Here is a 25,136-nt window from a genome sequence, read left to right on the forward strand (position 1 = left end):
CTGAAGATGGTTCATAATAAATAGCAGCCCAGATTGGAGCCCGAACCGACAGCACTCAATAGAACTAAAAGCCAATAGAACCACAAAAGTTAGCTGTTTGCATTTAATGTCCTTAGCATTAGTGCATCGACAGGTATAGAAATGTAACATAGAAAAAAGCCATTGCTCTTAAAAGTAGATGGACATCAGAAGATTCCATTTGGACTTTCCTTTGAATATTCATCAATCAACATCAACTCCAACCAACCACAGTTAAGTTGACTCAATCACACACTCTTCTCTCCATGATTCCAATACCTGGAGAGGTTCAACCACCGGGGTGGAGTGACAGACAGCTAACAGACAGTTAAATGGAGACGTACCTGAGCCTCTCTTGGACACTGTTTTGAAACCTCGAACCACTGCAGCATAGAGAAGAATCTGGAGTGTGATGGGAGCTTTCATTTTTCACCTGGCCAAGTGTCCTATGGGGTTAGAGGAGAGGAGAGAGAGGTTAGAGACTATACATAAAGGTAAGAATAATGAACAAATCCTTTAGAGAAGATAATGCGCTTTGTAGACAAAACATAAATCAAGAAACACATCTAAACAGTCATTTTTGTTTTTATACCTCTAAAGAGCGAGCAAAGTACACCCCACTATTTTGAACGCAATAGATCCCTTTAACTGGTTTCAACAGCTCCCTCTCTCTTCCTAGACAGTCATTTTGTCTAAAGCACAGCGTGCTATAGACCACAATCATGACGGAACACCTCATGTATTAGATATGGAAGGGAAACAGTGTATCCTGAATATGTTGCTTCATGGTTTAAGGATGAAATACAACATAAAGAAGTAAATCACGATAGAGTATAACATCAAGGCAAACATATTATTAGGAAATGGAGGCAAACATACAAATATTTAAGCCCACATACATTCCCTTATGCTTGCAATCATTAATAAATCAAATAAAATCAAAAACAGTGAAACAGCCCACTAGGCACAGATGTCAATTTAACATCTATTCCATGTTGGTTCAACGTCATTTCATTGAAATGACGTGGAAACAACATTGATTCAACCAGTATGTGCCCAGTAGGAATGGCTGTAACACTAACAATCAATAACAAGAACCACTGAAGGGTGAGTGGAGGTACAGTATTTGTTACAGCGCCTTTGGAAAGTATTCAGACCCCTTGATAACATCAACATTTTGTTTGGTTACAGCTTTATTCTAAAATGGATTAAATTGTTTTTTCCCCTCATCAATCTACACACAATACCCCGTAATGACAAAGCAAAAACTGGTTTTAAGAAATTGTTCTAAATTATAATAAATAAATGAAAAACTGAAATATCACATTCACTGTGCCTTGCGAAAGTATTCATCCCCCCATGGCATTTTTCCTATTTTGTTGCATTACAACCTGTAATTTAAATGGATTTTTATTTGGTTTTCATGTAATGGACATATACAAAATAGTCCAATTTGGTGAAGTGAAATGTTTTTTTTTTTTTTGTAAAATAAAAAACCTTAAAAGTTGTGCGTACATATGTATTCACCTCCTTTGCTGTGAAGCCCCTAAATAACATCTGGTGCAACCAATTACCTTCAGAAGTCACATAATTAGTTAAATAAAGTCCACCTGTGTGCAATCTAAGTGTCACATGATCTGTCACATGATCTCAGTATATATACACCTGTTCTGAAAGGCCCCAGAGTGCAACACCAATACATCTGCCTAGAAGGCCAGCATCCCAGAGTCACCTCTTCACTGTTGACGTTGAGACTGGTGTTTTGCGGGTACTATTTAATGAAGCTGCCAGTTGAGGACATATGAGGCATCTGTTTCTTAAAGTAGACACTCTAATGTACTTGTCCTCTTGCTCAGTTGTGCACCGGGGCCTCCCACTCCTCTTTCTATTCTGGTTAAGCCAGTTTGCGCTGTTCTGTGAAGGGAGTAGTACACAGCATTGTACGAGATCTTCAGTTTCTTGACAATTTCTCGCATGGAATAACCTTCATTTCTCAGAACAAGAATAGACTGACGAGTTTCAGAAGAAAGTTCTTTGTTTCTGGCCATTTTGAGCCTGTACTACTCAACTAGTCTAAAGAAGGCCAGTTTTATTGCTTCTTTTTATTTTGTATTTTATTTCACCTTTATTTAACCAGGTAGGCTAGTTGAGAACACCTTTATTTAACCAGGTAGGCTAGTTGAGAACACCTTTATTTAACCAGGTAGGCTAGTTGAGAACAAGTTCTCATTTACAACTGCGACCTGGCCAAGATAAAGCATAGCAGTGTGAACAGAGAGCAACACAGAGTTACACTTGGAGTAAACAATAAACAAGTCAATAACACAGTAGAATTTGTTTGTTTTTAATTTAAAAAAAGAGACTATAGACATTGTGTGCACAAGGCATGAGGAGGTAGGCGAATAATTACAATTGAGCAGAACAACAGTTTTCAGCTGTGCTAACAATTTCAAAAGGGTTTTCTAATGATCAATTAGCCTTTTAGAATGATGAACTTGGATTAGCTAACACAACGTGCCATTGGAACACAGGAGTGATGGTTGCTGATAATGGGCCTCTGTACGCCGTTTCCAGCTACAACAGTCATTTACAACATTAACAATGTTTACACTGTATTTCTGATCAATTTGATGTTATTTTAATGGACCAAAAATGTGCTCTTCTTTCAAAAGCAAGGACATTTCTAAGTGACCCCAACCTTTTGAACGGTAGTGTTATTATTCAGGCCCTTTACTCAGTACTTTGTAGAAGCACTTTTTGCAGCGATTACAGTCTCAAGTCTTCTTGGGTATGACGGTACAAGCTTGACATACCTGTATTTGGGGAGATTCTCCCATTCTTCTCTGCAGATCCTCTCAAGCTCTGTCAGGTTGGATGGGGAACCTTGCTGCACAGCGATTTTCAGGTTTCTCCAGAAATGTTCGATCGGGTCCAAGTCTGGGCTCTGGCTGGGCCACAAGGACATTCAGAGACTTGTCCCGAAGCCACTCCTGCGTTGTCTTGGCTGTGTGCTTAGGGTTGTTGTGCTGTTGGACTGTCGCCCCAGTCTGATGTTCTGAGCTCTCTGGAGCAGGTTTTCATCAAGGATCTCTCTGTACTTTGATCTGTTCATCTTTGCCTCGATCCGGAATAGTATCCAGTCCCTGCCACTGAAAAACATCCCCACAGTATTATGCTGGCACCACCATGCATCACCGTAGGGATGGTGCCAGGTTTCCTCCAGACGTGACGCTTGGCATTTAGGCCAAAAAGTTCAATCTTGGTTTCATCAGACCAGAGAATCTTGTTTCTCATGGTCTGAGAGTCTTTAGGTGCCTTTTTGCACTCTCCAGGTGGGATATCATGTGCCTTTTACTGAGGAGTGGCTTCTGTTTGGCCAGTCTACCATAAAGACCTGATTGGTGGAGTGCTGCAGAGATGGTTGTCCTTCTGGAAGGTTCTCCCATCTCCACAGAGGAACTCTAGAGCTCTGTCACAGTGACCATCGGGTTCTTGGTCACTTCCAGACCAAGGCCGTTCTCCCCCCGATTGCTCAGTTTGGCTGGGTGGCCAGCTCTAGGAAAAGTCTTGGTGGTTCCAAACTTCATCCATTTAAGAATAATGGAGGCCACTGTGTTCTAGGGGAACTTCAATGCTGCAGAAATGTTTTGGTACCCTTCCCCAGATCTGTGACACAATCTAGTCTCAGAGCTCTACAAACAATTCCTTCGACCTCATGGCTTGGTTTTTGCTCTGACATGCACTGTCAACTGTGGGACCTTATATAGACAGGTGTGTGCCTTTCCAAATCATGTCCAATTAATTGAATTTACCACAGGTGGACTCCAATCAAGTTGTAGAAACACCTCAAGGATGATCAATGGAAACAGGATGCACCTGAGCCCAATTTCGAGTCTCATAGCAAAGGGTCTGAATACTTATGTAAATAAAGGTTTTTCTGATTTTTTTAAAAACGTTTAATACATTTGCAAAACTGTCTAAACCTTTATTCACTTTGTCATTATGGGGTATTGTGTGTAGATTGCTGAGGATTTAAAAAAAAAATTAATACATTTTAGGTTAAGTTGTAACGTAACAACGTGTGGGAAAAGTCCAGGGGTCTGAATACTTTCCGGAGGCACTGTATGTATGTAGTCCTATTGTAAGGCTATGGGTCAAATCAAGAACATAGTTAGTTGTACCGAAAGGAACACACCAGGTAAAAGGTCATGAGTAACAGATTCTGAAGGTGAATTTACATCCAATCACCATATTGAAGGTGGATTACACAAGATAGTAGAAGTAGAAGCAACTCTTGCACGATTGACTATTTCTTCTACATTAAATTGAAATTGAAAAAAAAAAACTTTGGTGTTCACACATGTATTTGTTTGATTTATAACTGCACAGGACCCTACAAAAAAAAAATAGGGCCTGGACAAAAAAGGCTTTTTTGACCACTCAGATCAGCTCTGAAAAAGATCTGATGTGAAAAGATCAGATGTGATTGGTCAAAATACGAATTAGTTGAAAAATATGAGAATTGGGCTGCCTGTGTAAACACAGCTGTTGTTTTGAATGAGATGTGGCTTTCAGATTACACCACGTGCAAATAATTTAATCATCATTTACTCATCTGGATCATAGATCAAAACGGGGAAAACAAATATTTGATATCATGTTCTGCAGCTGCCTACAAATCTGCAATTAGCCTTTCAAATAAATTATGCCCGTATGCAAATCCATTCTCCAAAAGTTTTCTTTTTATTCCTCTCTTTAAGGATTTATCATCATGGACCCATATGAAATGAACTTCATCAAAGAAGAAGCTGTGTCAAAGTAGTGAGTAATAATATATCTGGCTTTGTTGCCATGCTAAGTAACATGTTAATTTCAACGGCTCCCTAATCCTTTACATAATCAATTCTAATCTGAATTCCTCTGGTGTTAGGCCACTGTTTTGGGGTTGGTTGTATGATCTAACAACCAATAAAGAAGCAGCCCAAAGACTACCAATAATCTCACGAGGCAAGCTCCCTCATTTCAATGACTGTCAATTCAATTGACATGTGGTAGCTTCCAATGTTAAAAAAACTTCACGTTGACATTTAATACCTGACAAAGACACAACACAGAATCTGGAGGGGGAACCTGGTAAACCACAATAAACCTCAGGAGACAGTGTTAGTGTGTCAGTTCCAGATTAGACTGCAGCCAAGGATGACGACACCACCACAAACCACCCCGCTATGAAAGGGCCATTGTAGCGCCGGGCGCTAGTTGGCTAACGACGCTTCACAAGTCACCCCCAAGTCACTACACTAAAACGATAAAGCAACACCCAAATCTTATCATTTTAATTAGCGTTCTCTCTCGTGTCGCTGCAAACATTACCACCAAAGATACTCTCGATGTGGTCCCTCTCTTACAAACAGAGCACACAATGATTAAATAGACACATTCGCCTAGGATTACTAGGTTCCTGTGATAACTGTGATTGGGCGCCAGTGCATGACATGTAAATGATGTCGCCATTTCAAAGACCCAATCATGGACACTCTTACTGACAGTTGTGGCTGCTTTGTGTGATGTATTGTTGTCTCTACCTTCTTTCCCTTTGTGCTGTTGTCTGCTCCCAATAATGTTTGTACCATGTTTTGTGCTGCTACCATGTTGTGCTGCTGCCATGTTGTGTTGCTACCATGTTGTTGTCATGTGTTGCTGCTATACTGTGTTGTTGTCTTAGGTCTCTCTTTATGTAGTGGTGTGATGTCGCTCTTGTCGTGATGTGTGTTTTGTCCTATATTTTTATTTTATTTTTAATTTTTAATCCCAGCCCGCGTCCCCGCAGGAGACATTTTGCCTTTTAGTAGGACGTCATTGTAAGTAAGAATTTGTTCCTACTGACTTGCTTAGTTAAATAAACATGAAATAAATACAAAATATTTTTTTAAAGAAGACGAAGATACATGGTGTTCAAAGGCAATAGGAGGTACTTGAAATTGGTGATATTGAATAATATTCCTGAATAACAAATAGAGGCATATTTGTCTACCTCAGTGCATCGTTACTGATGAGCTAAGAAGTCGTCTGCAGGTGGTATTGCAGCAGACTGATCATAGTCCAGAGTATCTCAAAAACAGAATAAATAAGGGATTATAGGATTAAACATATGACAGAATTCAAAATATTCCCATAATATGTTCCTGGAACTGCAAGCTCACTGCTGTAGCAGTGGTTTGGATTGAAAATGCAAGGCAGATATGTAGTTGTTCCGTGATACACAGATAGGTCTGTTTAATTGTGAATAGGTCGCTAAAACAGTCATTCCTAGGTTATTACTGTGTAATGACCATTTACCATGCCATTGCTTAGTAAACAGCTAGGAAACTATGTGCTGTAAAATGAAGTGCTACTCTTGTTTGCATAAAACATTTACCATCATAATTCTCATAATCAGTGATTTCAAGTGGATCCTGGTTAATATGTGAATATCAACCTCTTGTTATTTCAGAGTGTGTTTTCCCCAATACTGAGAGGAGAGAATCAAGTGCTAGCTATTTACACAGCCCACAGTGTGGGAGGGGAGCATGAGAATTGACATGAGCTCCCTGTTGTAGTGCAGTGTAGCCGACCCCCTGCTGCAGCGATGACACAAACAAACAAGCAAGTCACTGATGGTCCATAACCATTGAATTAGCAGGGTCTGCAAAAGGAGGAAGCTCCATAGAATCTACTGTCGACTGCAGTTGTTGTCCAGTTGTTTTTCCTCACCCCTCTCCCTCTTTGTCTCTTAGTCCCTGTCTATTAGTCCCTGTCTCTTAGTCCCTGTCTCTTAGTCCCTGTCTATTAGTCCCTGTCTATTAGTCCCTGTCTATTAGTCCCTGTCTCTTAGTCCCTGTCTCTTAGTCCCTGTCTCTTAGTCCCTGTCTCTTAGTCCCTGTCTATTAGTCCCTGTCTATTAGTCCCTGTCTCTTAGTCCCTGTCTATTAGTCCCTGTATTTATCCCTCGCTGGATTCAACCAAATTCAATTACTGTCTTGAAGGTTCTGCCAGAGAAGGGCCCTTTCTCACTAGTGGCTCTTACTAGAGGAGCACCAGCACAGAATAATGTGTCTTCCAACAGCCCCTCCCTCTCTCCTCCCTCCCTTCCTCTTTTCACCATCTCCTCGTCCTCGTCCCCCTCTCTCTGTAGAGGAGCAGAGGAAAAAACCTTATCTGCCTGCTGCCTTTGCAAGTTATTAACATTTCTATTTGTGAGAAACAGTTGCAATCACTTATACCCTCCACACACGTACATCTACACACCTACATCCACACACCTACATCCACACACGTACATTCACACACATAATGCCCGGCTCTGCACACAGAATTATTCCTAGGGTTGCAAAATTCTTGCAACGCTCAATAAATTCCCTGGTTTTCTAGAAATCTTGGTTGGAGGATACCAGTTTTCCTGCTTATTCCCGCCTGATTCCGGGGATCCTCCAACCGGGATTTCGTGAAAACCAAAGAATATATTGAATGTTCCCAGAATTTTGCAACCCAAATTATTCAATTTCAGATGATCTGATCCCCCCATCCACCATCATACTGCTGATACAGTAAGGAGTAGAGTATATGGAAAAGATTGGAGGAGATATCAGGTGCCATGCCAGGAGAGAGAGAGAGAGAGAGAGAGAGAGAGAGAGAGAGAGAGAGAGGAGAGTTTGTCTGTATGCTGCCAGTAACTTCCTAAAGGACATATATTATTAACTATTCCCAATTCAAGCTGTTCCATGAACTGTACATACTGTACACACTCTCTCCCTGAACCCACTATAACCCTTGGCCTACAATTGCCACGCCAACTGTGGAAATCGAATTAACATAATTGAAAAAGTCACCATCAAAATACGCCTGTTTAAGCTAGAGATACAGTATTTGGTTTTTTGCATGGGCTGCCTCTCAATCCACTGCATCTGTCGATATTGCCCTTCCATATTTGCAGTGAAAGGTGGCAGAGCTAGAGTGGTGTTTGTCAGACCATGAGACATCCTGAAAATTGGTGTTCTCACGAACATTTGTTGTTCCATGTAGTGAATCTGTTATTCAATGCGTTTTTTATTGGTTAATTAATAGCAGTAATGCCAAAACTAAAACTATGAAATAAGTTAGTCCCCCCCCGGCGTAGATTATAAAGGGTTAAATGGACAAATTCCAGGCTTAGTGCTGTGTCCAGGGTAACTACTGATCGATCTGAGGACTGTGACCTATAGGTTTCCAGGTGCTACAGGGTTGTTTTAGTGGAAGCCAGTTATGAGTCTGTATTGCTGGTGAGCACGACTCACTAACGCCCTTGAGTTCAACAGTCCTGCTTAGTTCCTCCCTGGCAATCGCTATAATGAATATCGCTGATTGGCTGGGCAGTGCACACACCTGGGTTCCCATGTAGAAATCAGACCCCAGGAGTGAAATCAGCTGGACTGTGGATCTGAAAAGCTGTGCCTGCTGTTATAGTGTAGGTCCCAGGGCTTCCAGTCCCACTGTGGACCGGAAACAGCCCGAAACAGCATGAAATGGAGTACAATGCCTCTTTGTGGCTGGCGTCATTCTCTACCACTGCACGTAACTAGTGTGACACCTTGTGAAAACTTGAATCCTTTGCAGAAAGCGAAGGCACCACAGGTGGGTCAATACTTGAGATTGAAATTTCTCATGAGGTGCAAGGTATTGTATTTTACCTGAAGAAGGGTGAAATAACACCTTTTTGCTACCACTTCTATGAGCGACATGTTTTAATAGAGTCAAGTTAACCAATTTAAAAATCACAGCCAATTTCCTACTACATGGTGTCAAAATAGAAAATGATATACTTGTTCGCACTTCAACTCTGTCTCTCCTTTTGAATCATGAATGATTTGCATCATTTGTGTTCTTCTGTGAAGCCAGAGAAAGTGATGCAACTGTGAGCCAGTGGGCTCAAGTCTCCCGGCCATTGGGGTTCAGGGTTAATAAGCAGGAGGTGCAGAGCACTGTTCTAACACCACCTGCTACAGCTTCCCAGAAATGGCCCCTCAGCGTATTTAGATGAATCACCAAGAGAAGTTCTATGTGACACAATCAGTGGAGTGGACCCCAAAATGGCCACCTCATGAGGCAATAAGGACTTCATTTCCCATAAGCGCATTGTGTGCCAGGCAAGGAGTCCTATTGCTGCTTTCCATAATAGGGATGTGGATGTCCAATTAAATAGACTTGATGCAGAGGTGAAGGCCTGTATTCTGACAATATGAGAACTGCTGATCACGCGGCCAGGACAGAGGGAGACTTTATTTTGAGTGAATCACAGAGAGAATGAGGAGAGAACAATTTACAGGCAGCTTGCTATTTTCTCTTGTGGGGAAAAGACACAGAGCAATCTGACCCGATTTGTCCACTTATGAAATAACACTGAGAGTGATGTCTGTAACAAGTCCCTCGTTCCCACCTGACAAGAACAAGACTTACTCTCTGCTGTTTCAGCGAAGTCTAAAACAACGTTTTATATAGCCTTAATCATTGGCAATTCATTGCCCTTAGTGGTTGTAATGTTCCTTGGTTCAAGCTAAGAAGCTTTTAAAGTCAACATGGATGAAGTTTTAATTTCATAATGTACCTCAACGCTACAGTGATTAAATGCATGGCAATGATACTAGATCTCAAGCATTACCCGTCACAAACTCACCTCTCCAAAAAGCTTCCAGGAAGGAAGCAGTGCTCAGTCAGTACCGATATTCACTCTGGATGTGACAGAAGATAGCTGTACATCATCAACAACACAGCACACGCACCACATAGCCCTAATTTGAAATCCAATTCACTACAGATTCACCCCCCCCCCCCCATCCTTATCAACCTCTGCTACTTCTCTGCTCTGCTCTAACAATCGTTTCAGCTCAATAAAACCTGGGAGGAGTCCTGTTCAATCCCCTTCAGATCCCTGACCTGCCTGCTAACGCCCTCTGTGTCCCAGTTCGGCCCAGCCGTAGCCGAGCGGCAGGGAAATAAAGATAAAACTAATGAAGCCTTCTTATTGGATAGGCCGTGGCGGCGGAGGGGGCTCAGGGGTCCAGGGGAGAGCCCGGCTGTAGCCCCATTCTGGGGATGAAAACGGAGGCTGCTGAGGACAAGAGAGAGAGAAGGGAGGAGGGGATAAATCATCCCCAGGAGAAGAGGAGGAGTGAGGGGAGAGCAGAGCTTCTGTCAGTACTGTAGCCTCCCCTCCACACCGACCGCATGTTTAATAAAAGATAAGCCATCCATCTCAAATCTCTCCTCCAAACACACAGTACAGCTCAGACCGCTCGCTCGCTGCCCCACTATTGAAATTCCACACCTGCATTATTCAGGCAACGCATTAGGCTTTATGGCCCATTCTTTCCCCTTGCTGAGCAAGACTCAGCTCAACCCATTGACATGGAAATGACAGAGCTGTTCAGACATAGTTTACAACCTCAAAATCACAGTTTCCATAAACCTTAACCTGCTACAAGAGAGCTCACCACACTAAACAAGTATGTTGATTCAATTGTCCATGAGCAAAGTACAGTATATAGAAAGATGTTATATTGTATAAGAGAACTTCATTTCCCCTGAGTTCTGGCAACAGTACAAATAATAATATTATATTCTATAGGAAGGAGCACTTCAGTTCTCTTGATTTCTGTCAACAGTACATAGAAAGACATTATATTGTATAAGATAACTTCATTTCTCCAGAGATCTGTCAACAGTACCAAGATATTATACTGTATGAGAGAACTTCATTTCTCTTGAGTTCTGTCAACGGCACAAAGATATTATACTGTATGAGAGAACTTCATTTATCTTGAGATCTGTCAAGATATCATACTGTCACGCCCTGGCCTTAGTTATCTTTGTTTTCTTTATTATTTTGGCTAGGTCAGGGTGTGACATGGGGGATTTATGTGTTTTGTCTGGTCTAGGGGTTTTGTATGTCTATGGGGCTGTTTCCTTTCTAGGAAGTTTGTATGTCTTCTGTCTTTGTGTCTATGCACCAGATAGGACTGTTTCGGTTTTTTCACATTTGTTGTTTTGTATTTTGTAGTGTTCACGTTTATTGTCCTTATTAAACATGTTGAACACTAACCACGCCGCATTTTGGTCCTCCTCTCCTTCAACGGAAGAAAACCGTTACAGAACCACCCACCACAATAGGACCAAGCGGCGTGGTAACAGGCAGCAGCAGGAGAGGCAGCAGCAGCAGCAGCAGGAGAGGCAGCACTATTTAGAGAAATGGACATGGGAGGAGATTCTAGATGGGAAAGGACCCTGGGCACAGTCAGGAGATTATCGCCGCCCCAAAGAAGAGCTGGAGGCAGCGAAGGCGGAGAGGCGCTGGTATGACGAGGCAGCAAGGCGGCGCGGATGGAAGCCCGAGAGACAGCCCCAAAAATGAATTGGGAGGGGGAACAGGGAGAGTGTGGCAGAGTCAGGAGTCAGACCTGAGCCAACTCCCCCTGTTTACCGTGAGGAGCCAAGGATGGAATCAGAGCAGTCGGCGAAGTTGAGGTGTGCGTCTGAGAGTGTGGAGGAGTTATTGGACAAATTTGAGGAGAGTGAATGAATGGGAGATTATGAGACATTCGAGGAGTTGTTGATAAAATTGGAGGAGAGTGAGGAGAGAGAGCTGTCGGTTTGGCCCAGTATGCACGGCACTCGTCCTGCGGTGCATGCTAGCCGTGCTAACCGTGGCGGGCGTTGTACAGGTCAGGCAGGTGTCCCCAGTACGCGTGCTTAGCCCGGTGCGCTACATCCCAGCTCCCCACATCTGCCAGGCTAGGGTGAAGATCCAGCCAGGGCGGCTGGTGTCAGCCCTGCTCTCAAGATCTCCAGTTCGCCTTCACGGTCTGGTCAATCCAGTGCCACCTCCATGCACCAGCCTGCCTGTCCAGAGCTGCTAGAGTCTCCCGTCTGTCCAGAGCTGCTAGAGTCTCCAGTCTGTCCAGAGCTGCTAGAGTCTCCCGTCTGTCCAGAGCTGCTAGAGTCTCCCGTCTGTCCAGAGCTGCTAGAGTCTCCCGTCTGTCCAGAGCTGCTACAGTCTCCCGTCTGTCCAGAGCTACTAGAGTCTCCCGTCTGTCCTGAGCCGCCAGAGCCGCTAGTCTGCAAAGAGCCGCCAGTCTGCAAGGAGCCGCCAGAGCCGCCAGTCTGCAAGGAGCCGCCAGTCAGCCAGGAGCCGCCAGAGCTGCCAGTCAGCCAGGAGCCGCCAGAGTGCCAGTCAGCCAGGAGCCGCCAGTCTGCAAGGAGCCGCCAGAGCCGCCAGTCTGCAAGGAGCCGCCAGAGCCGCCAGTCCTCAGTCCTGAGCTACCCCTCAGTCCTGAGCTGCCCCTCAGTCCTGAGCTGCCCCTCAGTCCTGAGCTACCCCTCAGTCCGGAGCTGCCCCTCAGTCCGGAGGAGTTTGTTTAGTCCAGTCGGGCCCTTTAGTAGGGTTGCCAGTCCAAGGTCGGTGGTGAGGGTCGCCGTTCCTAGGAGGAGACTAAAGCGAACAAAGACTATGGTGGAGTGGGGTCCACGTCCCGCGCCAGAGCCACCACCGTGGACAGACGCCCACCCAGACCCTCCCCTATGGATTTAGGTGTGCGGCCGGGAGTCCGCACCTTTGGAGGGGGGGGGGGGGTACTGTCACTGGGGGGGGGGTACTGTCACGCCCTGGCCTTAGTTATCTTTGTTTTCTTTATTATTTTGGTTAGGTCAGGGTGTGACATGGGGGATTTATGTGTTTTGTCTGGTCTAGGGGTTTTGTATGTCTATGGGGCTGTTTCCTTTCTAGGAAGTTTGTATGTCTTCTGTCTTTGTGTCTATGCACCAGATAGGACTGTTTCGGTTTTTTCACATTTGTGGTTTTGTATTTTGTAGTGTTCACGTTTATTGTCCTTCTTAAACATGTTGAACACTAACCACGCTGCATTTTGGTCCTCCTCTCCTTCAACGGAAGAAAACCGCACTGTATAAGATAACTTCATTTCTCTTGTTGTGTCAACAGTATAAAGAAAGCTATGATATTGTATAAGATAACTTTATTTCTCATATTGTATAAGATAACTATGTCAACAGTACAAATAAATATAGTATATTGTATAAGATCCCTTCCATGAGATCCGTCAACAGTACAAAGAAAGATATTATAGGGTACAAGAGCACTTCATTTCTCCAGAGTTCTGCAAACTCTTCTAGAAAAGGAGAGAGACCAACCTATCCAGCAGCAGTCACCTGTCTCCGTTTTATCCCCCATCCAAAGTCCCCTCCATCCACTACACTACACCAAGAGAAACCTCTTCAGATCCAATCATCCCACTCAAATGGGACTTGACACTGTTCCCTACTGAGAGCCAATCTAGTTGGGAGGAGACACCCACCCCTCCACTCCACTCATTAAAGGAGAGGGGGGGGGTATGGCTTACAGGCAGGCAGGTAGGTGGGACGAGGGCCAAGGAGGAAGTAGCTGGAAGCCAGGATGATTGATGCAAGGCTGTCTTCTAGAGCTGGTATACTGCTCCATCATCCATCAGTAGGATCAACTCAATCTGCTGGGGAGGAAACTGAAACACAGCTGGTGAACTGTGAAACAGACTTCTACTACTGTTATTCCAAAGGATATGCACACTGATGACTGCAGTAGATTGCATGTGTTGGGGTGGTGGGAGGAGGGATAGGGCGAGCGGCGGTGAATTGTCAAATTGGCTGGCTACAGTACTACAGCACAAGAATAGGTCCCATTCCTAGGACTACAATAGCTCCTAAAGCTAATTTCTATTGTCAGATGACTTTTCTGTTGAATGATACCAATATATATGCATTACATAATCCTGTAACATTGTGAGGCTTCCCATGGTAGAATCCCAGCTTCCTCTGAGCATGGCTGGAATGTGGACTCACTGGTCTTCATTATTAACATGTAAACATAAATGGAGGGTTGTTACTCAACATACACACATGTAACAATTCCCCCATTCCCTCAACTGGATGAAGATAAGCATGCCTGTAACTGGAGGCTTATTGAACCACTGCCCTCACGTTCACATTTAATAAGCCAAAACACTGTAGAACCACAAGGGCGTCACATGAGGGTCTCAGAGGGTATAGCCCCGGGGGGAGCGGAACACGGAACTAGAACTCCAGCAGACCAGCCACCTAACAACCAGTTCAATGGCTCGCTAGATAGAAAACAGAGGGAAAAGTCACAGTAAGAACCCAAGGCAAAAAAGGTCAATTTGTCTGCTGAAAGGTCAACCCGAAGAACCAGACAAGTGTTGCGGCTGAAAGAGCCAGGGAGTGGGGAGGGAAAACTGTGTTGGAGTTACTATAGACCTGAATTTGCAGACCAGCATGTCTCTCTCTCTCTCTCTCTCTCTCTCCTCTCTCTCTCTCTCCCTCTCTCTCTCTCTCCCTCTCTCTCGATCCCCCCCCTCTCTCTCTCCCTCTCTCTCGATCCCCCCCTCTCTCTCTCCCTCTCTCTCGCCCCCCCTCTCTCTCCCTGTCTCTCTCTCTCTCTCTCTCTCTCCACCCTCTCTCGAGATCCCCCTCTCTCTCTCTCCCTCTCTCTCTCTCCCTCCCTCTCTCTCTCTCTCTCCATCTCCCCTCTCTCTCTCTCCCTCTCTCTCGATCTCCCCCTCTCTCTCTCGATCCCCTCTCTCTCCCTCTGTCTCTCGATCCCCCTCTCTCTCTCCCTCCCTCCCTCTCCTCTCTCTCTCTCTCGATCTCCCCCTCTCCCTCTCTCTCTCTCGATCTCCCCCTCTCCCTCTCTCTCTCTCTCCCCCCTCTCCTCTCTCTCTCTCTCTCTCGATCTCTCGCTCTCTCGCTCTCCCGCTCTCCCGCTCTCCCGCTCTCCCTCCATCACTCCCTCCTTCCTATCAGTACCCCCTCTGCCTACTATTTGCTGCTCTGATTGTATCATCTCTGAGTGGCCCCCTGTCCTGAAATGGAGCCAGCACCAGCAATCAAGACTAAACTGATAGGATAAGGAGGATTGGAAGGGAGGGGTCTAGTCACCATGGAGAGCATGACAGGAACAACACACATTTACTGCATTGAAAAACAATGTGGGAAAAAACACTCCATGTGAGGAAGGTGAGATTCAATATCGGAGGACAAGGAGAGCCAACTCCCCAGGCCCTTCTCATAAAGTGACCCAATAAATCAGGGCCAATTGAGGGCCACTCTCGCTGGGGTTGTTGGGCATATGTGGAGGGCTCACGGAGAACGCTGGCTCTCGCCAAGGAACGGCTTCGCAGTTGACACAGCAGCAGCATTCTGGGAAAGAAACAGGGCCCATAAATAATACGACATTCACATCTAGACCACAGCTCTGGTGTTTGTTTAGCAACACAACTACAATAATGTGTTCCCCTTTGTCATTGACTAGTCTAGGGTGAAAAATACATGAAATTAACAACACAGTGTTGTGAATGAGGAGTCTTAAGAAACGGCATGTAAATACATGCTCTCTGTGAAATTGGACACTTCTCTCTTGAGGATATATATCATTGATCAGGAAAGCTGAGTCGGTGCATGTTGTCTTCTACTTCCTGTATTGGAGAGACATTCAGCATGCAGCACAACATATCCAAGGTCTTTGTTCTTTTTAAACGCAGGCAGATTGTGAGAGAAGGTTTATCTCTGTGGTAATGCGCTGTGTGTCACTACGGAGTCTTCATGAATGGGCCAGCAGAGCTCCGAATGGAGAAGGGAGAAATTGAAGGAAAAATTGCCCATTTTGCTTTTTACCTGCGTGACACTTTCCATCTCCTTTCACACGCCTACCTCCCAAATATCTAAAACACATCGACTTCATCCTCTATGCAGTCTAGGCTCCTTTAGCATCACATACAAACATTGCAGGGAAACAGGCTTTGGAGGGAAAGGGGTGAACATGTTAATTCCATCATCCAGGCCAGCTCCTAGACTGCACGCTCTATCACTGACAAACCATCAGCTTTTTATTTTCCTTGCCTAAAGCTTTCAAAAAAATAGATAGAAGGAAGAAAAAAAATTGATTACACCTTAGAATGCAATTTCATCTGTGGGGAGTGGGACTACACTTTCATCGCTTCAATCTTTATTTCAGTGTGTGAAACAATTGACCAGTTTTTCATCTTCTAGCAGTTCCTCTGGGAGGTTCCCCACACGTTTCCTGAGCTACAATATAAACAGACAGTTGGAAAACGATTCCATTACGACTTTTATGTAGCTACATTAGCTTGTCTCTGTTATGATAAGGCTGCCAAAACACTCAAAGGCTAAATAAAGTCAAGCCGCTGATTCCATGGTTGGATGTGTACCATACACTCACACTGCCTACCTGACAGATAGATAGAAGCTTGGATAGCTTCATTTCTGTAGAGAGATGGGGGGGGGTTTCTCGATCTGAGCTCGCCTGAAGAAATAAGAGAGAAAATGTGTTTTGCTGTTGGCCTCCACTGAATGATAATCTGACAGAGGGCTTTGAGAAGAGCAGTGGAGAGCTGTAGGGCCACAGTTGTAAAGAGGGGCCTATTTTGAAGCGCAAGTGTTTTTATAAAGACTACACCCCCCCCAACAAAGTCAGTTCAGATGATTTCCATTTCCAAGGGTTCCTTTTAGTTCCCTCTCTGCTACTCAGAAATATATTTCTAATGACTTGTAGCAGCATGACAGGCTGAAACAGTGACTTTGTATTCATACAGCTGCCTTGTCTTAGATGTTCTATGGGCTTAGTGACTGACGCTTGGACATCTAGTAATCTACCTGATCTATCAAACATGTCTTTACATGGAGAGAATGCTGCCAGCGAAAATAAATAGCTCAGTGTCAGATCAATAGCCTCTGATTGCTTTAATGTGGATCTAGGATTTAAAAAAAATACTTGGGCGGAAAAGAGGCTGAAAACTCATCTAGGGAATTGGATTTCTTTCAAGATTTCGTTTGGGAAGGCTTTCCACTAGATGTTGGAACATTGCTGCGGGGACTTGCTTCCACTCAGCCACAAGAGCATTAGTGAGGTCGGGCAATGATGTTGGGCAATTAGGACTGGGTCACAGTCGGCGTTCCAATTCTTCCCAAAAGTGTTCAATGGGGTTGAGATCAGTGCTCTTTGCAGGCCGGTCAAGTTCTTCCACACCGATCTCGATAAACCATTTCTGTATGGACCTCGCTTTGTGCACGGGGTCATTGTCATGCTGAAACAGGAAAGGGCCTTCCCCAAACTGTTTCCACAATGTTGGAAGCACAGGATAGTCTAGAATGTCATTGAAAGATTTCCCTTCACTGAAACTAAGGGTCCTAGCCCGAAACAGCCTCAGACCATTATTCCTCCTCCACCAAACTTTACAGTTGGAACTAGAGGCCGATTTCAAATTTTCATAACAATCGGAAATCTGTATTTTTGGACACCGATTTGGCCAATTCTCTTTTTTTTACACCTTTATTTAATCTTTATTTAACTAGGCAAGTCAGTTAAGAACACATTCTTATTTTCAATGACGACTTAGGAACGGTGGGTTAACTGCCTCGTTCAGGGGCAGAACGACAGATTTTTACCTTGTCACCTCGGGGGACTCAATCTTGCAACCTTACAGTTAACTAGTCCAACGCTCTAACCACCTGCCTCTCATTGCACTCCACGAGGAGGCTGCCTGTTACGCGAATGCAGTAGAAGCCAAGGTAAGTTTCTAGCTAGCATTAAACTTATCTTATAAAAAACAATCAATCAATCAATCATAATCATTAGTTAACTGAATTTGGTTGATTGTTGATGATATTACTAGTTTATCTAGTGTGTCCTGTGTTGCATATAATCGATGCGGTGCGTATCGTTGCTCCAATGTGTACCTAACCATAAACATCAATGCCTTTCTTAAAATCAAATTCATCAGAAGTATATATTTTTACACCTGCATATTTAGCTAAAATAAATCCAGGTTAGCAGGCAATATTAACCTGGTGAAATTGTGTCACTTCTCTTGCGTTCATTGCACGCAGAGTCAGTGTATATGCAACAGTTTGGGCAGCCTAATTTGCCAGAATTGTACGTAATTATGACATAACATTGAAGGTTGTGCAATGTAACAGGAATATTTAAATTTATGGATGCCACCCGTTAGATAAAATACGTAACGGTTCCGTATTTCACTAAAGAATAAACATCTTGTTTTCGAGATGATAGTTTCCGGATTCGACCATATTAATGATCTAAGGCTCGTATTTCTGTGTGTTATTATATTATAACTAAGTCTATGATTTGATAGAGCAGTCTGACTGAGCGGTAGTAGATACCAGCAGGCTCGTAAGCATTCATTCAAAAGGCACTTTCGTGCTTTTGCCAGCAGCTCTTCACAAGCACAGCGCTGTTTATGACTTCAAGCATATCAACTCCCGAGATTAGGCTGGTGTAACCGATGTGAAATGGCTAGCTAGTTAGCGGGGTGCGCGCTAATAGCGTTTCAAACGTCACTCGCTCTGAAACTTGGAGTGGTTGTTCCCCTTGCTCTGCATGGGCAACGCTGCTTCGAGGGTGGCTGTTGTCGAGGTGTTCCTGGTTCAAGCCCAGGTAGGAGCGAGGAGAGGGACGGAAGCTATACTGTTACACAAGCAATACTAAAGTGCCTATAAGAACATCTAATAGTCAAAGGTTAATGAAATACAAATAGTATAGAGATAAATAGTCCTATAATTCCTATAATAACTACATCCTAAAACTTCTTACCTGGGAATATTGAAGACTCATGTTAAAAGGAACCACCAGCTTTCATATGTTCTCACGTTCTGAGCAAGGAACTTAAACGTTAGCTCTCTTACATGGCACATATTGCACTTTTACTTTCTTCTCCAACACTTTGTTTCTGCATTATTTAAACCAAATTGAACATGTTTCATTATTTATTTGAGGCTAAATTGATTTTATTGATGTATTATATTAAGTTAAAATAAGTGTTCATTCAGTATTGTTGTAATTGTCATTATTACAAATAAATGTAAAAATAATTGGCCGATTAATCTGTATCAACTTTTTTGGGGGGGTCGTCCAATAATCGGTATCGGTATTGCCGTTGAAAAATCATAATCGGTCGACCTCTAGTTGTAACTATGCTTTGGGACAGATAGGGTTCTCCTGGCAACTGCCAAACCCAAATTCTTCTGTCGCACTGCCAGATGGTGAAGCGTGATTCAATTGCAGCGAACTTTACACCACTTCAGCCGACACTTGGCTTTGCGCATGGTGATCTTAGGCTTGCTCGGCCATGGAAACCCATTTTAATGAAGCTCCCGACAAACAGTTATTATGCTGACGTTGCTTCCAGAGGCAGTTTGGATCTCGGTAGTGAGTGTTGTAACCAAGGATGATGCTCCCGTTCTGTGGGGCATGTGTAGCCTACCACTTTGCGGCTGAGCCGTTGTTGCTCATAGATGTTTCCACTTCACAATAACAGCCCTTACAGTTGACCGGGCAGAAATTTGACTAATTGTTTTGTTGGAAGTCAAGTTGAAAGTCAAGTTGAAAGTCACAGCTCTTCAGTGAGGCCATTCTACTGCCAATGTTTGCCTATTGAGATTGCATGACTGTGTGCTGAATTTTATACACCTGTCAGCAACGGATGTGGCTGAAATAGACAAATCCACAAATTTTAAGGGGTGTCCACATACTTTTGTACCTACAGTGAATAGTGTATTTAATGGCTTACAATGCGTATTCTATTGGCTTACAACCCACTGTGCAAAAACAGGTTGAATCAACATTGTTTACAAGTCATTTAAACCAAAGAAAATGTTGAAACAACGTGGAAAACTGCTTGGATTTACAAAAAGGGATTTTTTTTACCCAACTTTTAACCTAAATCCAATGATATGTGGACAATTTTTATTGGTTCTCTCTCTTCATCACTCTCCCTCTTTCTCTCTCTCCCTCCCTCTCCGTCTCGCTCTCTCCCTTACTCTCTCTTTTCTCACATTCTTTCTTTCTTTCTCTCCATCTCTCCTCTCAATCCCTCCATCTCTCACCCTCCCTAGCTCCCTCTCTCTCCCCCTTCTCTCTCTCCTTCTCTCATTCCTTCTCCCCTCAAAGCCAGTGTTCTTTCATTTCCATCAGAGTCTTATTAATGTAATCTAATAAGAACGATAAAGGCGCCCCTTCAGTCAGTGCCTCCCTCACAAATCCTAACCAATTGTTCCAATCACTCCTCAGCACTGAGCCAATGTTCCATAGCCAGACACCCTTATTTCCCACAACATTAATGAACTCCATCATTTGAAAGCCTTTGACTCTCTCTCTCTGCCACTTGACTGCAGGTTGGGGGAGGAGCCTCGGTTACAGCTCCTTGAAAATTAAAAGTATCAATCAAGCAGGAGATCAGTGGTTATGATGGCTCCCCTGAACATATGCAGCTGCTAACCAGAATGCATGCAACCAATGTCATAATGAGCCCGGAAATCTCCGGCGCTGTCTTGTGGTCCTTCAAATCATACATTTGGATGCTTATTGTGTCATTACTGGACATACAGTATTAAAAATGCACATTATATTTGAATGATGTGCGTGTTAATGTGACAAAATGCAACTAATGCTGGACCATGACCTGCATCACATTGTGAATTGAAATGGATGAATCATTATAATCTGAAGAGCGTCAATATTGTCAAATCTCTATATCAATGACTATGAGAAGCATTCAAGCCAGCTCAATATCTGACCACAGGGCCTTCCTTCCCACGTTGGTTCAACGTCATTTCATTGAAATGACTTGGAAACAACGTTTATTCAACCAGTGTATATGACCAGCGGGTTAAGAAGCATGTCTTCTGCAACATTGTTGCTGTGTTTGAATCAACCCAAAGGAATTGAGTGAAAGCAGCAGGAGACTGATAAATCGTTTTGTCCTGTGTGCCTTGAGCAACTTCATTTCTCTCCCTTGGTCCTGTATTGATGATAGGGTTTCAATATACACTTGGCATACATCTTGACTGCACACGATATAGGCTCACTAGAGCAAAATTGCATGTCCAGCCAAATAAAGTTTATTTGACAGTTTTGGTGCAGTAGGTCTGCTTGAGGCAGACACCTGTGTTGTAACCTACACATGCAGGGGTGTATTCACTAGGAACCAAACGGAACCAAACGGAAGCAAACGGAACCAAACGGGGAGGGACCTGCCTGGATTTGTCCAATAGAAACTATTGCTTTAGTCCAAACTGTTTGCAACGGTTTGGACTAATGATTACACCCCAGGTTAATGCTCTTCTCTTCAATCTGTCGACTCTGGGAGCTGTCATTTCAGCACCACGGGTTAATAAACAGCACTTGAATGTTGCTTATGTCGACCTTGTCATCTTTTGTGGGGTCTGGGATGTGAGAGAAACGGTGCATCCATGATCCTTTCACCGGCCCATATGCATTGACGGCACAGTGGCTAAAACCTAATGGTTTAGTGGCCAATCCAAGATCCAAATCGTAATTTTCCTGAGCTATGTGTCTGTCACTTTCATTTCAAGGTGGAATTCACTGGTGACCTATTCGCACACTTCAAATTAACGAACAGATCAATGCCGCGCGCGACTTCCAATGATTTGGGGATTTAGTTCACCGTCTGCAGTTGAGGATGCACACACGCATCTTTCCAGCGCCACACAACTTTGCAACCTGCCGTTACGCCATAGTCTAAACAGGCTATATCTTAAATTCCCTATCTGTTGAAATGTCGTCTTTGTAAAATATATTAAAGGTAACACAACTACAGCTAACGGTTTGCATACAATGAGCCTACATTAAAAAAAATAGATATATATCTCCATCATGGACACACACAAGCACGCACTAACGCGAACGCACACACACATATATGCACGCACACACGTTTATGATCAGAGACATGATCGTTTCACTCTTGCCATAAAATCGTTCTATTTTTCAGCGATAATGTGCCATTGCTGCAGTGCACATTTATTTTCACCGAGTAACAACTTTTAACAGATATAAATAACGTTCAAATCAATTACAGTAGGCTGATCAAGTAGCGTAATGTAGCCTATTACAGTAGGCTTATCAAGTAGCGTAATGTAGCCTTTTACAGTAGGCTTATCAAGTAGCGTAATGTAGCCTATTACAGTAGGCTTATCAAGTAGCGTAATGTAGCCTTTTACAGTACGCTGATCAAGTAGCGTAATGTAGCCTATTACAGTACGCTGATCAAGTAGCGTAATGTAGCCTATTACAGTAGGCTTATCAAGTAGCGTAATGTAGCCTATTACAGTACGCTGATCAAGTAGCGTAATGTAGCCTATTACAGTACGCTGATCAAGTAGCGAAATGTAGCCTATTACAGTAGGCTTATCAAGCAGCGAAATGTAGCCTATTACAGTAGGCTTATCAAGTAGCGTTATGTAGCCTATTACAGTACGCTGATCAAGTAGCGTAATGTAGCCTATTACAGTACGCTGATCAAGTAGCGTAATGTAGCCTATTACAGTAGGCTTATCAAGCAGCGAAATGTAGCCTATTACAGTACGCTGATCAAGTAGCGTAATGTAGCCTATTACAGTAGGCTTATCAAGCAGCGAAATGTAGCCTATGCGCAATGAACATTACACAATTTCAAACATCCCCAAAGAGTGCTCTAGTGCCCAACGCATACGAATCTATGCGTAACGAGCGGTAGAAACGAACATTCCTTACAATGCGCATAAACTGCTACGAGGTGTAGCACTCGGGGGACTAAAGGCACTGGGACTATGGAAGGGGATCATTCAAATTGCTACATATAACATTCAGGTTTCACAAAAAATCGGAATGTTTTTCATGGTAAGAAGGTAGAATAGCCTCCTGACCATAGAACCAATGTGTTGCATTGAGTACATTTACATGTTTTAATCAAGAAACTTTACATCGCTGCACTGATAACAAAACATATGAACTTACCCACAAGCAGTTTCCAAAATGATCCTATTCCACTGTCAGTTCCGATCATAAAAGCTCACCATCACAATGCCGGTGTAGGGTAATGCTAATAACACGCCTCGTCTCCTTATACAAAGGTCGTTGAACAATATGCCTAATACACAGATATCCCATTCACGCAAAAGCCAAATTGTCCACAGCGGGGTCTAATCCAAAGAACATATGCATATCATCTGCTTTTTCCAGTGCCGAATAAAACAAGGTGCAGAGGGTCAATTTGAAAATAACATTAAGACCCGCGGCGGTGGGGAAATCTACTCTGATAGGAGAAAAAGGTTGACATATAATGAATGAGAAAATCAAACATTCCAGACTGCCGATCCCGGGTTATAAATAGTCCCCCAAACCTCTCCGCTGCGAAACACACAATTTCTCCACCCAAAAAAACTCGTGCGGTCCTCACAGGCTGCAGCGCGGCAGAGAGCTATCTATAATGTAGGCTATATTTCACAAGTATTCTGTAATACCACATCCGATTAGGTTTTCCTTCAGTGTACCGCTATGCGAACACTCACAATCCGAGCTTGATGGATCCGTCCTCCAAGAGCCCGCGCAGAGTCCTCGTGCACCAACAGACGCACCGGGGGAAAAATTCCGTGGATAGAGAAAACAGATGTGCATACAGTCCAAATATGAAACTATAAATACAGGTCTGAATACTATTTGCCTTGCAGTTAATTTGCATCTAGTGGTGCATTTCCAGACACCAGATTCATTCCCCTGCCCTCGCTAGACCGCAGTCACAATGTGGACCGGTAGGCAATGCATTTCTCAAGTTTAAAGATAGACGTACTGCCGCCCAATGGAAAAAATGATCAGACTCACACTACCCAGACCAACCGTCCACTATTAACACATTTATCTATCTAGCCACCTTTGCATGGGCCAGTGGATCGCAAACTGTGGGACGCGTGAGAGGTAGGTTGGGTAGTGCATCATCAGTTTTGTGCATCAAATTGAATAGTGCATCATCAGTATCCCTCTTGTCATGTCTATTCTTGTGTACCTTAGAGCAGGGTTTCCCAATCTCGTCCTGGGGGGGGGGGGGGGGGGGTCCCAATGCTGGAAGGGGGGCCTGACTGAAAAAGTTTGGGAACCCATGGCATAGGTGAGAAATGTGCGTTTGGAGTTGGACATGCCCCAAAAAGTCAACACATAGCACACACACAAATATGACGGGATGTCAACACAAGTTGAACAATATCAAATGATAACTTCACTGGGTGATACACTAGCCTGGTTTTATGTAGCCTGGTTTATAGCATTTAAATGGAATCCATGTAATATCGCAGTGTTTACGTTTTACATACCTCAGACTGGTTTCATAGGCTAGACATAACATAGTAAACTTAAATCAGTGTTTACGTTTTACGTACCACAGACTGGTTTCATAGGCTAGACATAACATAGTAAACTTAAATCAGTGTTTACGTTTTACGTACCACAGACTGGTTTCATAGGCTAGACATAACATAGTAAACTTAAATCAGTGTTTACGTTTTACATACCTCAGACTGGTTTCATAGGCTAGACATAACATAGTACACTTAAATCAGTGTTTACGTTTTACGTACCACAGACTGGTTTCATAGGCTAGACATAACATAGTAAACTTAAATCAGTGTTTACGTTTTACATACCACAGACTGGTTTCATAGGCTAGACATAACATAGTAAACTTAAATCAGTGTTTACATTTTACGTACCACAGACTGGTTTCATAGGCTAGACATAACATAGTAAACTTAAATCCGGAACACTCAAATTAGCATCTATGTCTAGTAATCCAAATGATGCGTGTTCGAATATCATCAAGGACAACTTTAGCATTTTAGCGATACAGAACTTTGCAACTACTTACTACTTTTAGCTACTCTGCAACTACTTAGCATGTTATCTAACCCTTACCCTAACACTAACTTTAACCCTTTTTGCATAACCCCTAGCCTAGCTAACGTTAGTGTTAGCCACCCCTAGCTAACGTTAGCGAAAACAAATTGTAATTCGTAACATATTGTACATTGTACAAATTGCAATTCACAGAGGGACTGCATGTGTCCCCAAGTAACACAGATGGACTGTATGTGTCCCCAAGTAACACAGAGGGACTGCATGTGTCCCCAATTAACACAGAGGGACTGTATGTGTCCCCAAATAACACAGAGGGACTGCA

General features: G+C 43.5%; 1 protein-coding gene across 1 annotated transcript in view; it reads right to left on the reverse strand.

The window, feature by feature from the left end:
- Positions 1–23,723, reverse strand: part of LOC115126160 (interleukin-1 receptor accessory protein-like 1) — a 423,550-nt gene extending 399,827 nt beyond the window's left edge. The window contains exons 1-2 of the mRNA XM_065018987.1: positions 22,925–23,723; positions 363–464 (exon numbers count right to left, since the gene is read on the reverse strand). Coding sequence (XP_064875059.1) covers positions 363–444 — 82 coding nt within the window. The 5' untranslated portion in view covers positions 445–464; positions 22,925–23,723. The remainder of the gene's footprint in view (positions 1–362; positions 465–22,924) is intronic.
- Between the last annotated feature and the right edge of the window lie 1,413 nt (positions 23,724–25,136).

This window comes from Oncorhynchus nerka, linkage group LG5, assembly GCF_034236695.1.
Source record: "Oncorhynchus nerka isolate Pitt River linkage group LG5, Oner_Uvic_2.0, whole genome shotgun sequence".
In the NCBI taxonomy this organism is placed as follows: domain Eukaryota; kingdom Metazoa; phylum Chordata; class Actinopteri; order Salmoniformes; family Salmonidae; genus Oncorhynchus; species Oncorhynchus nerka.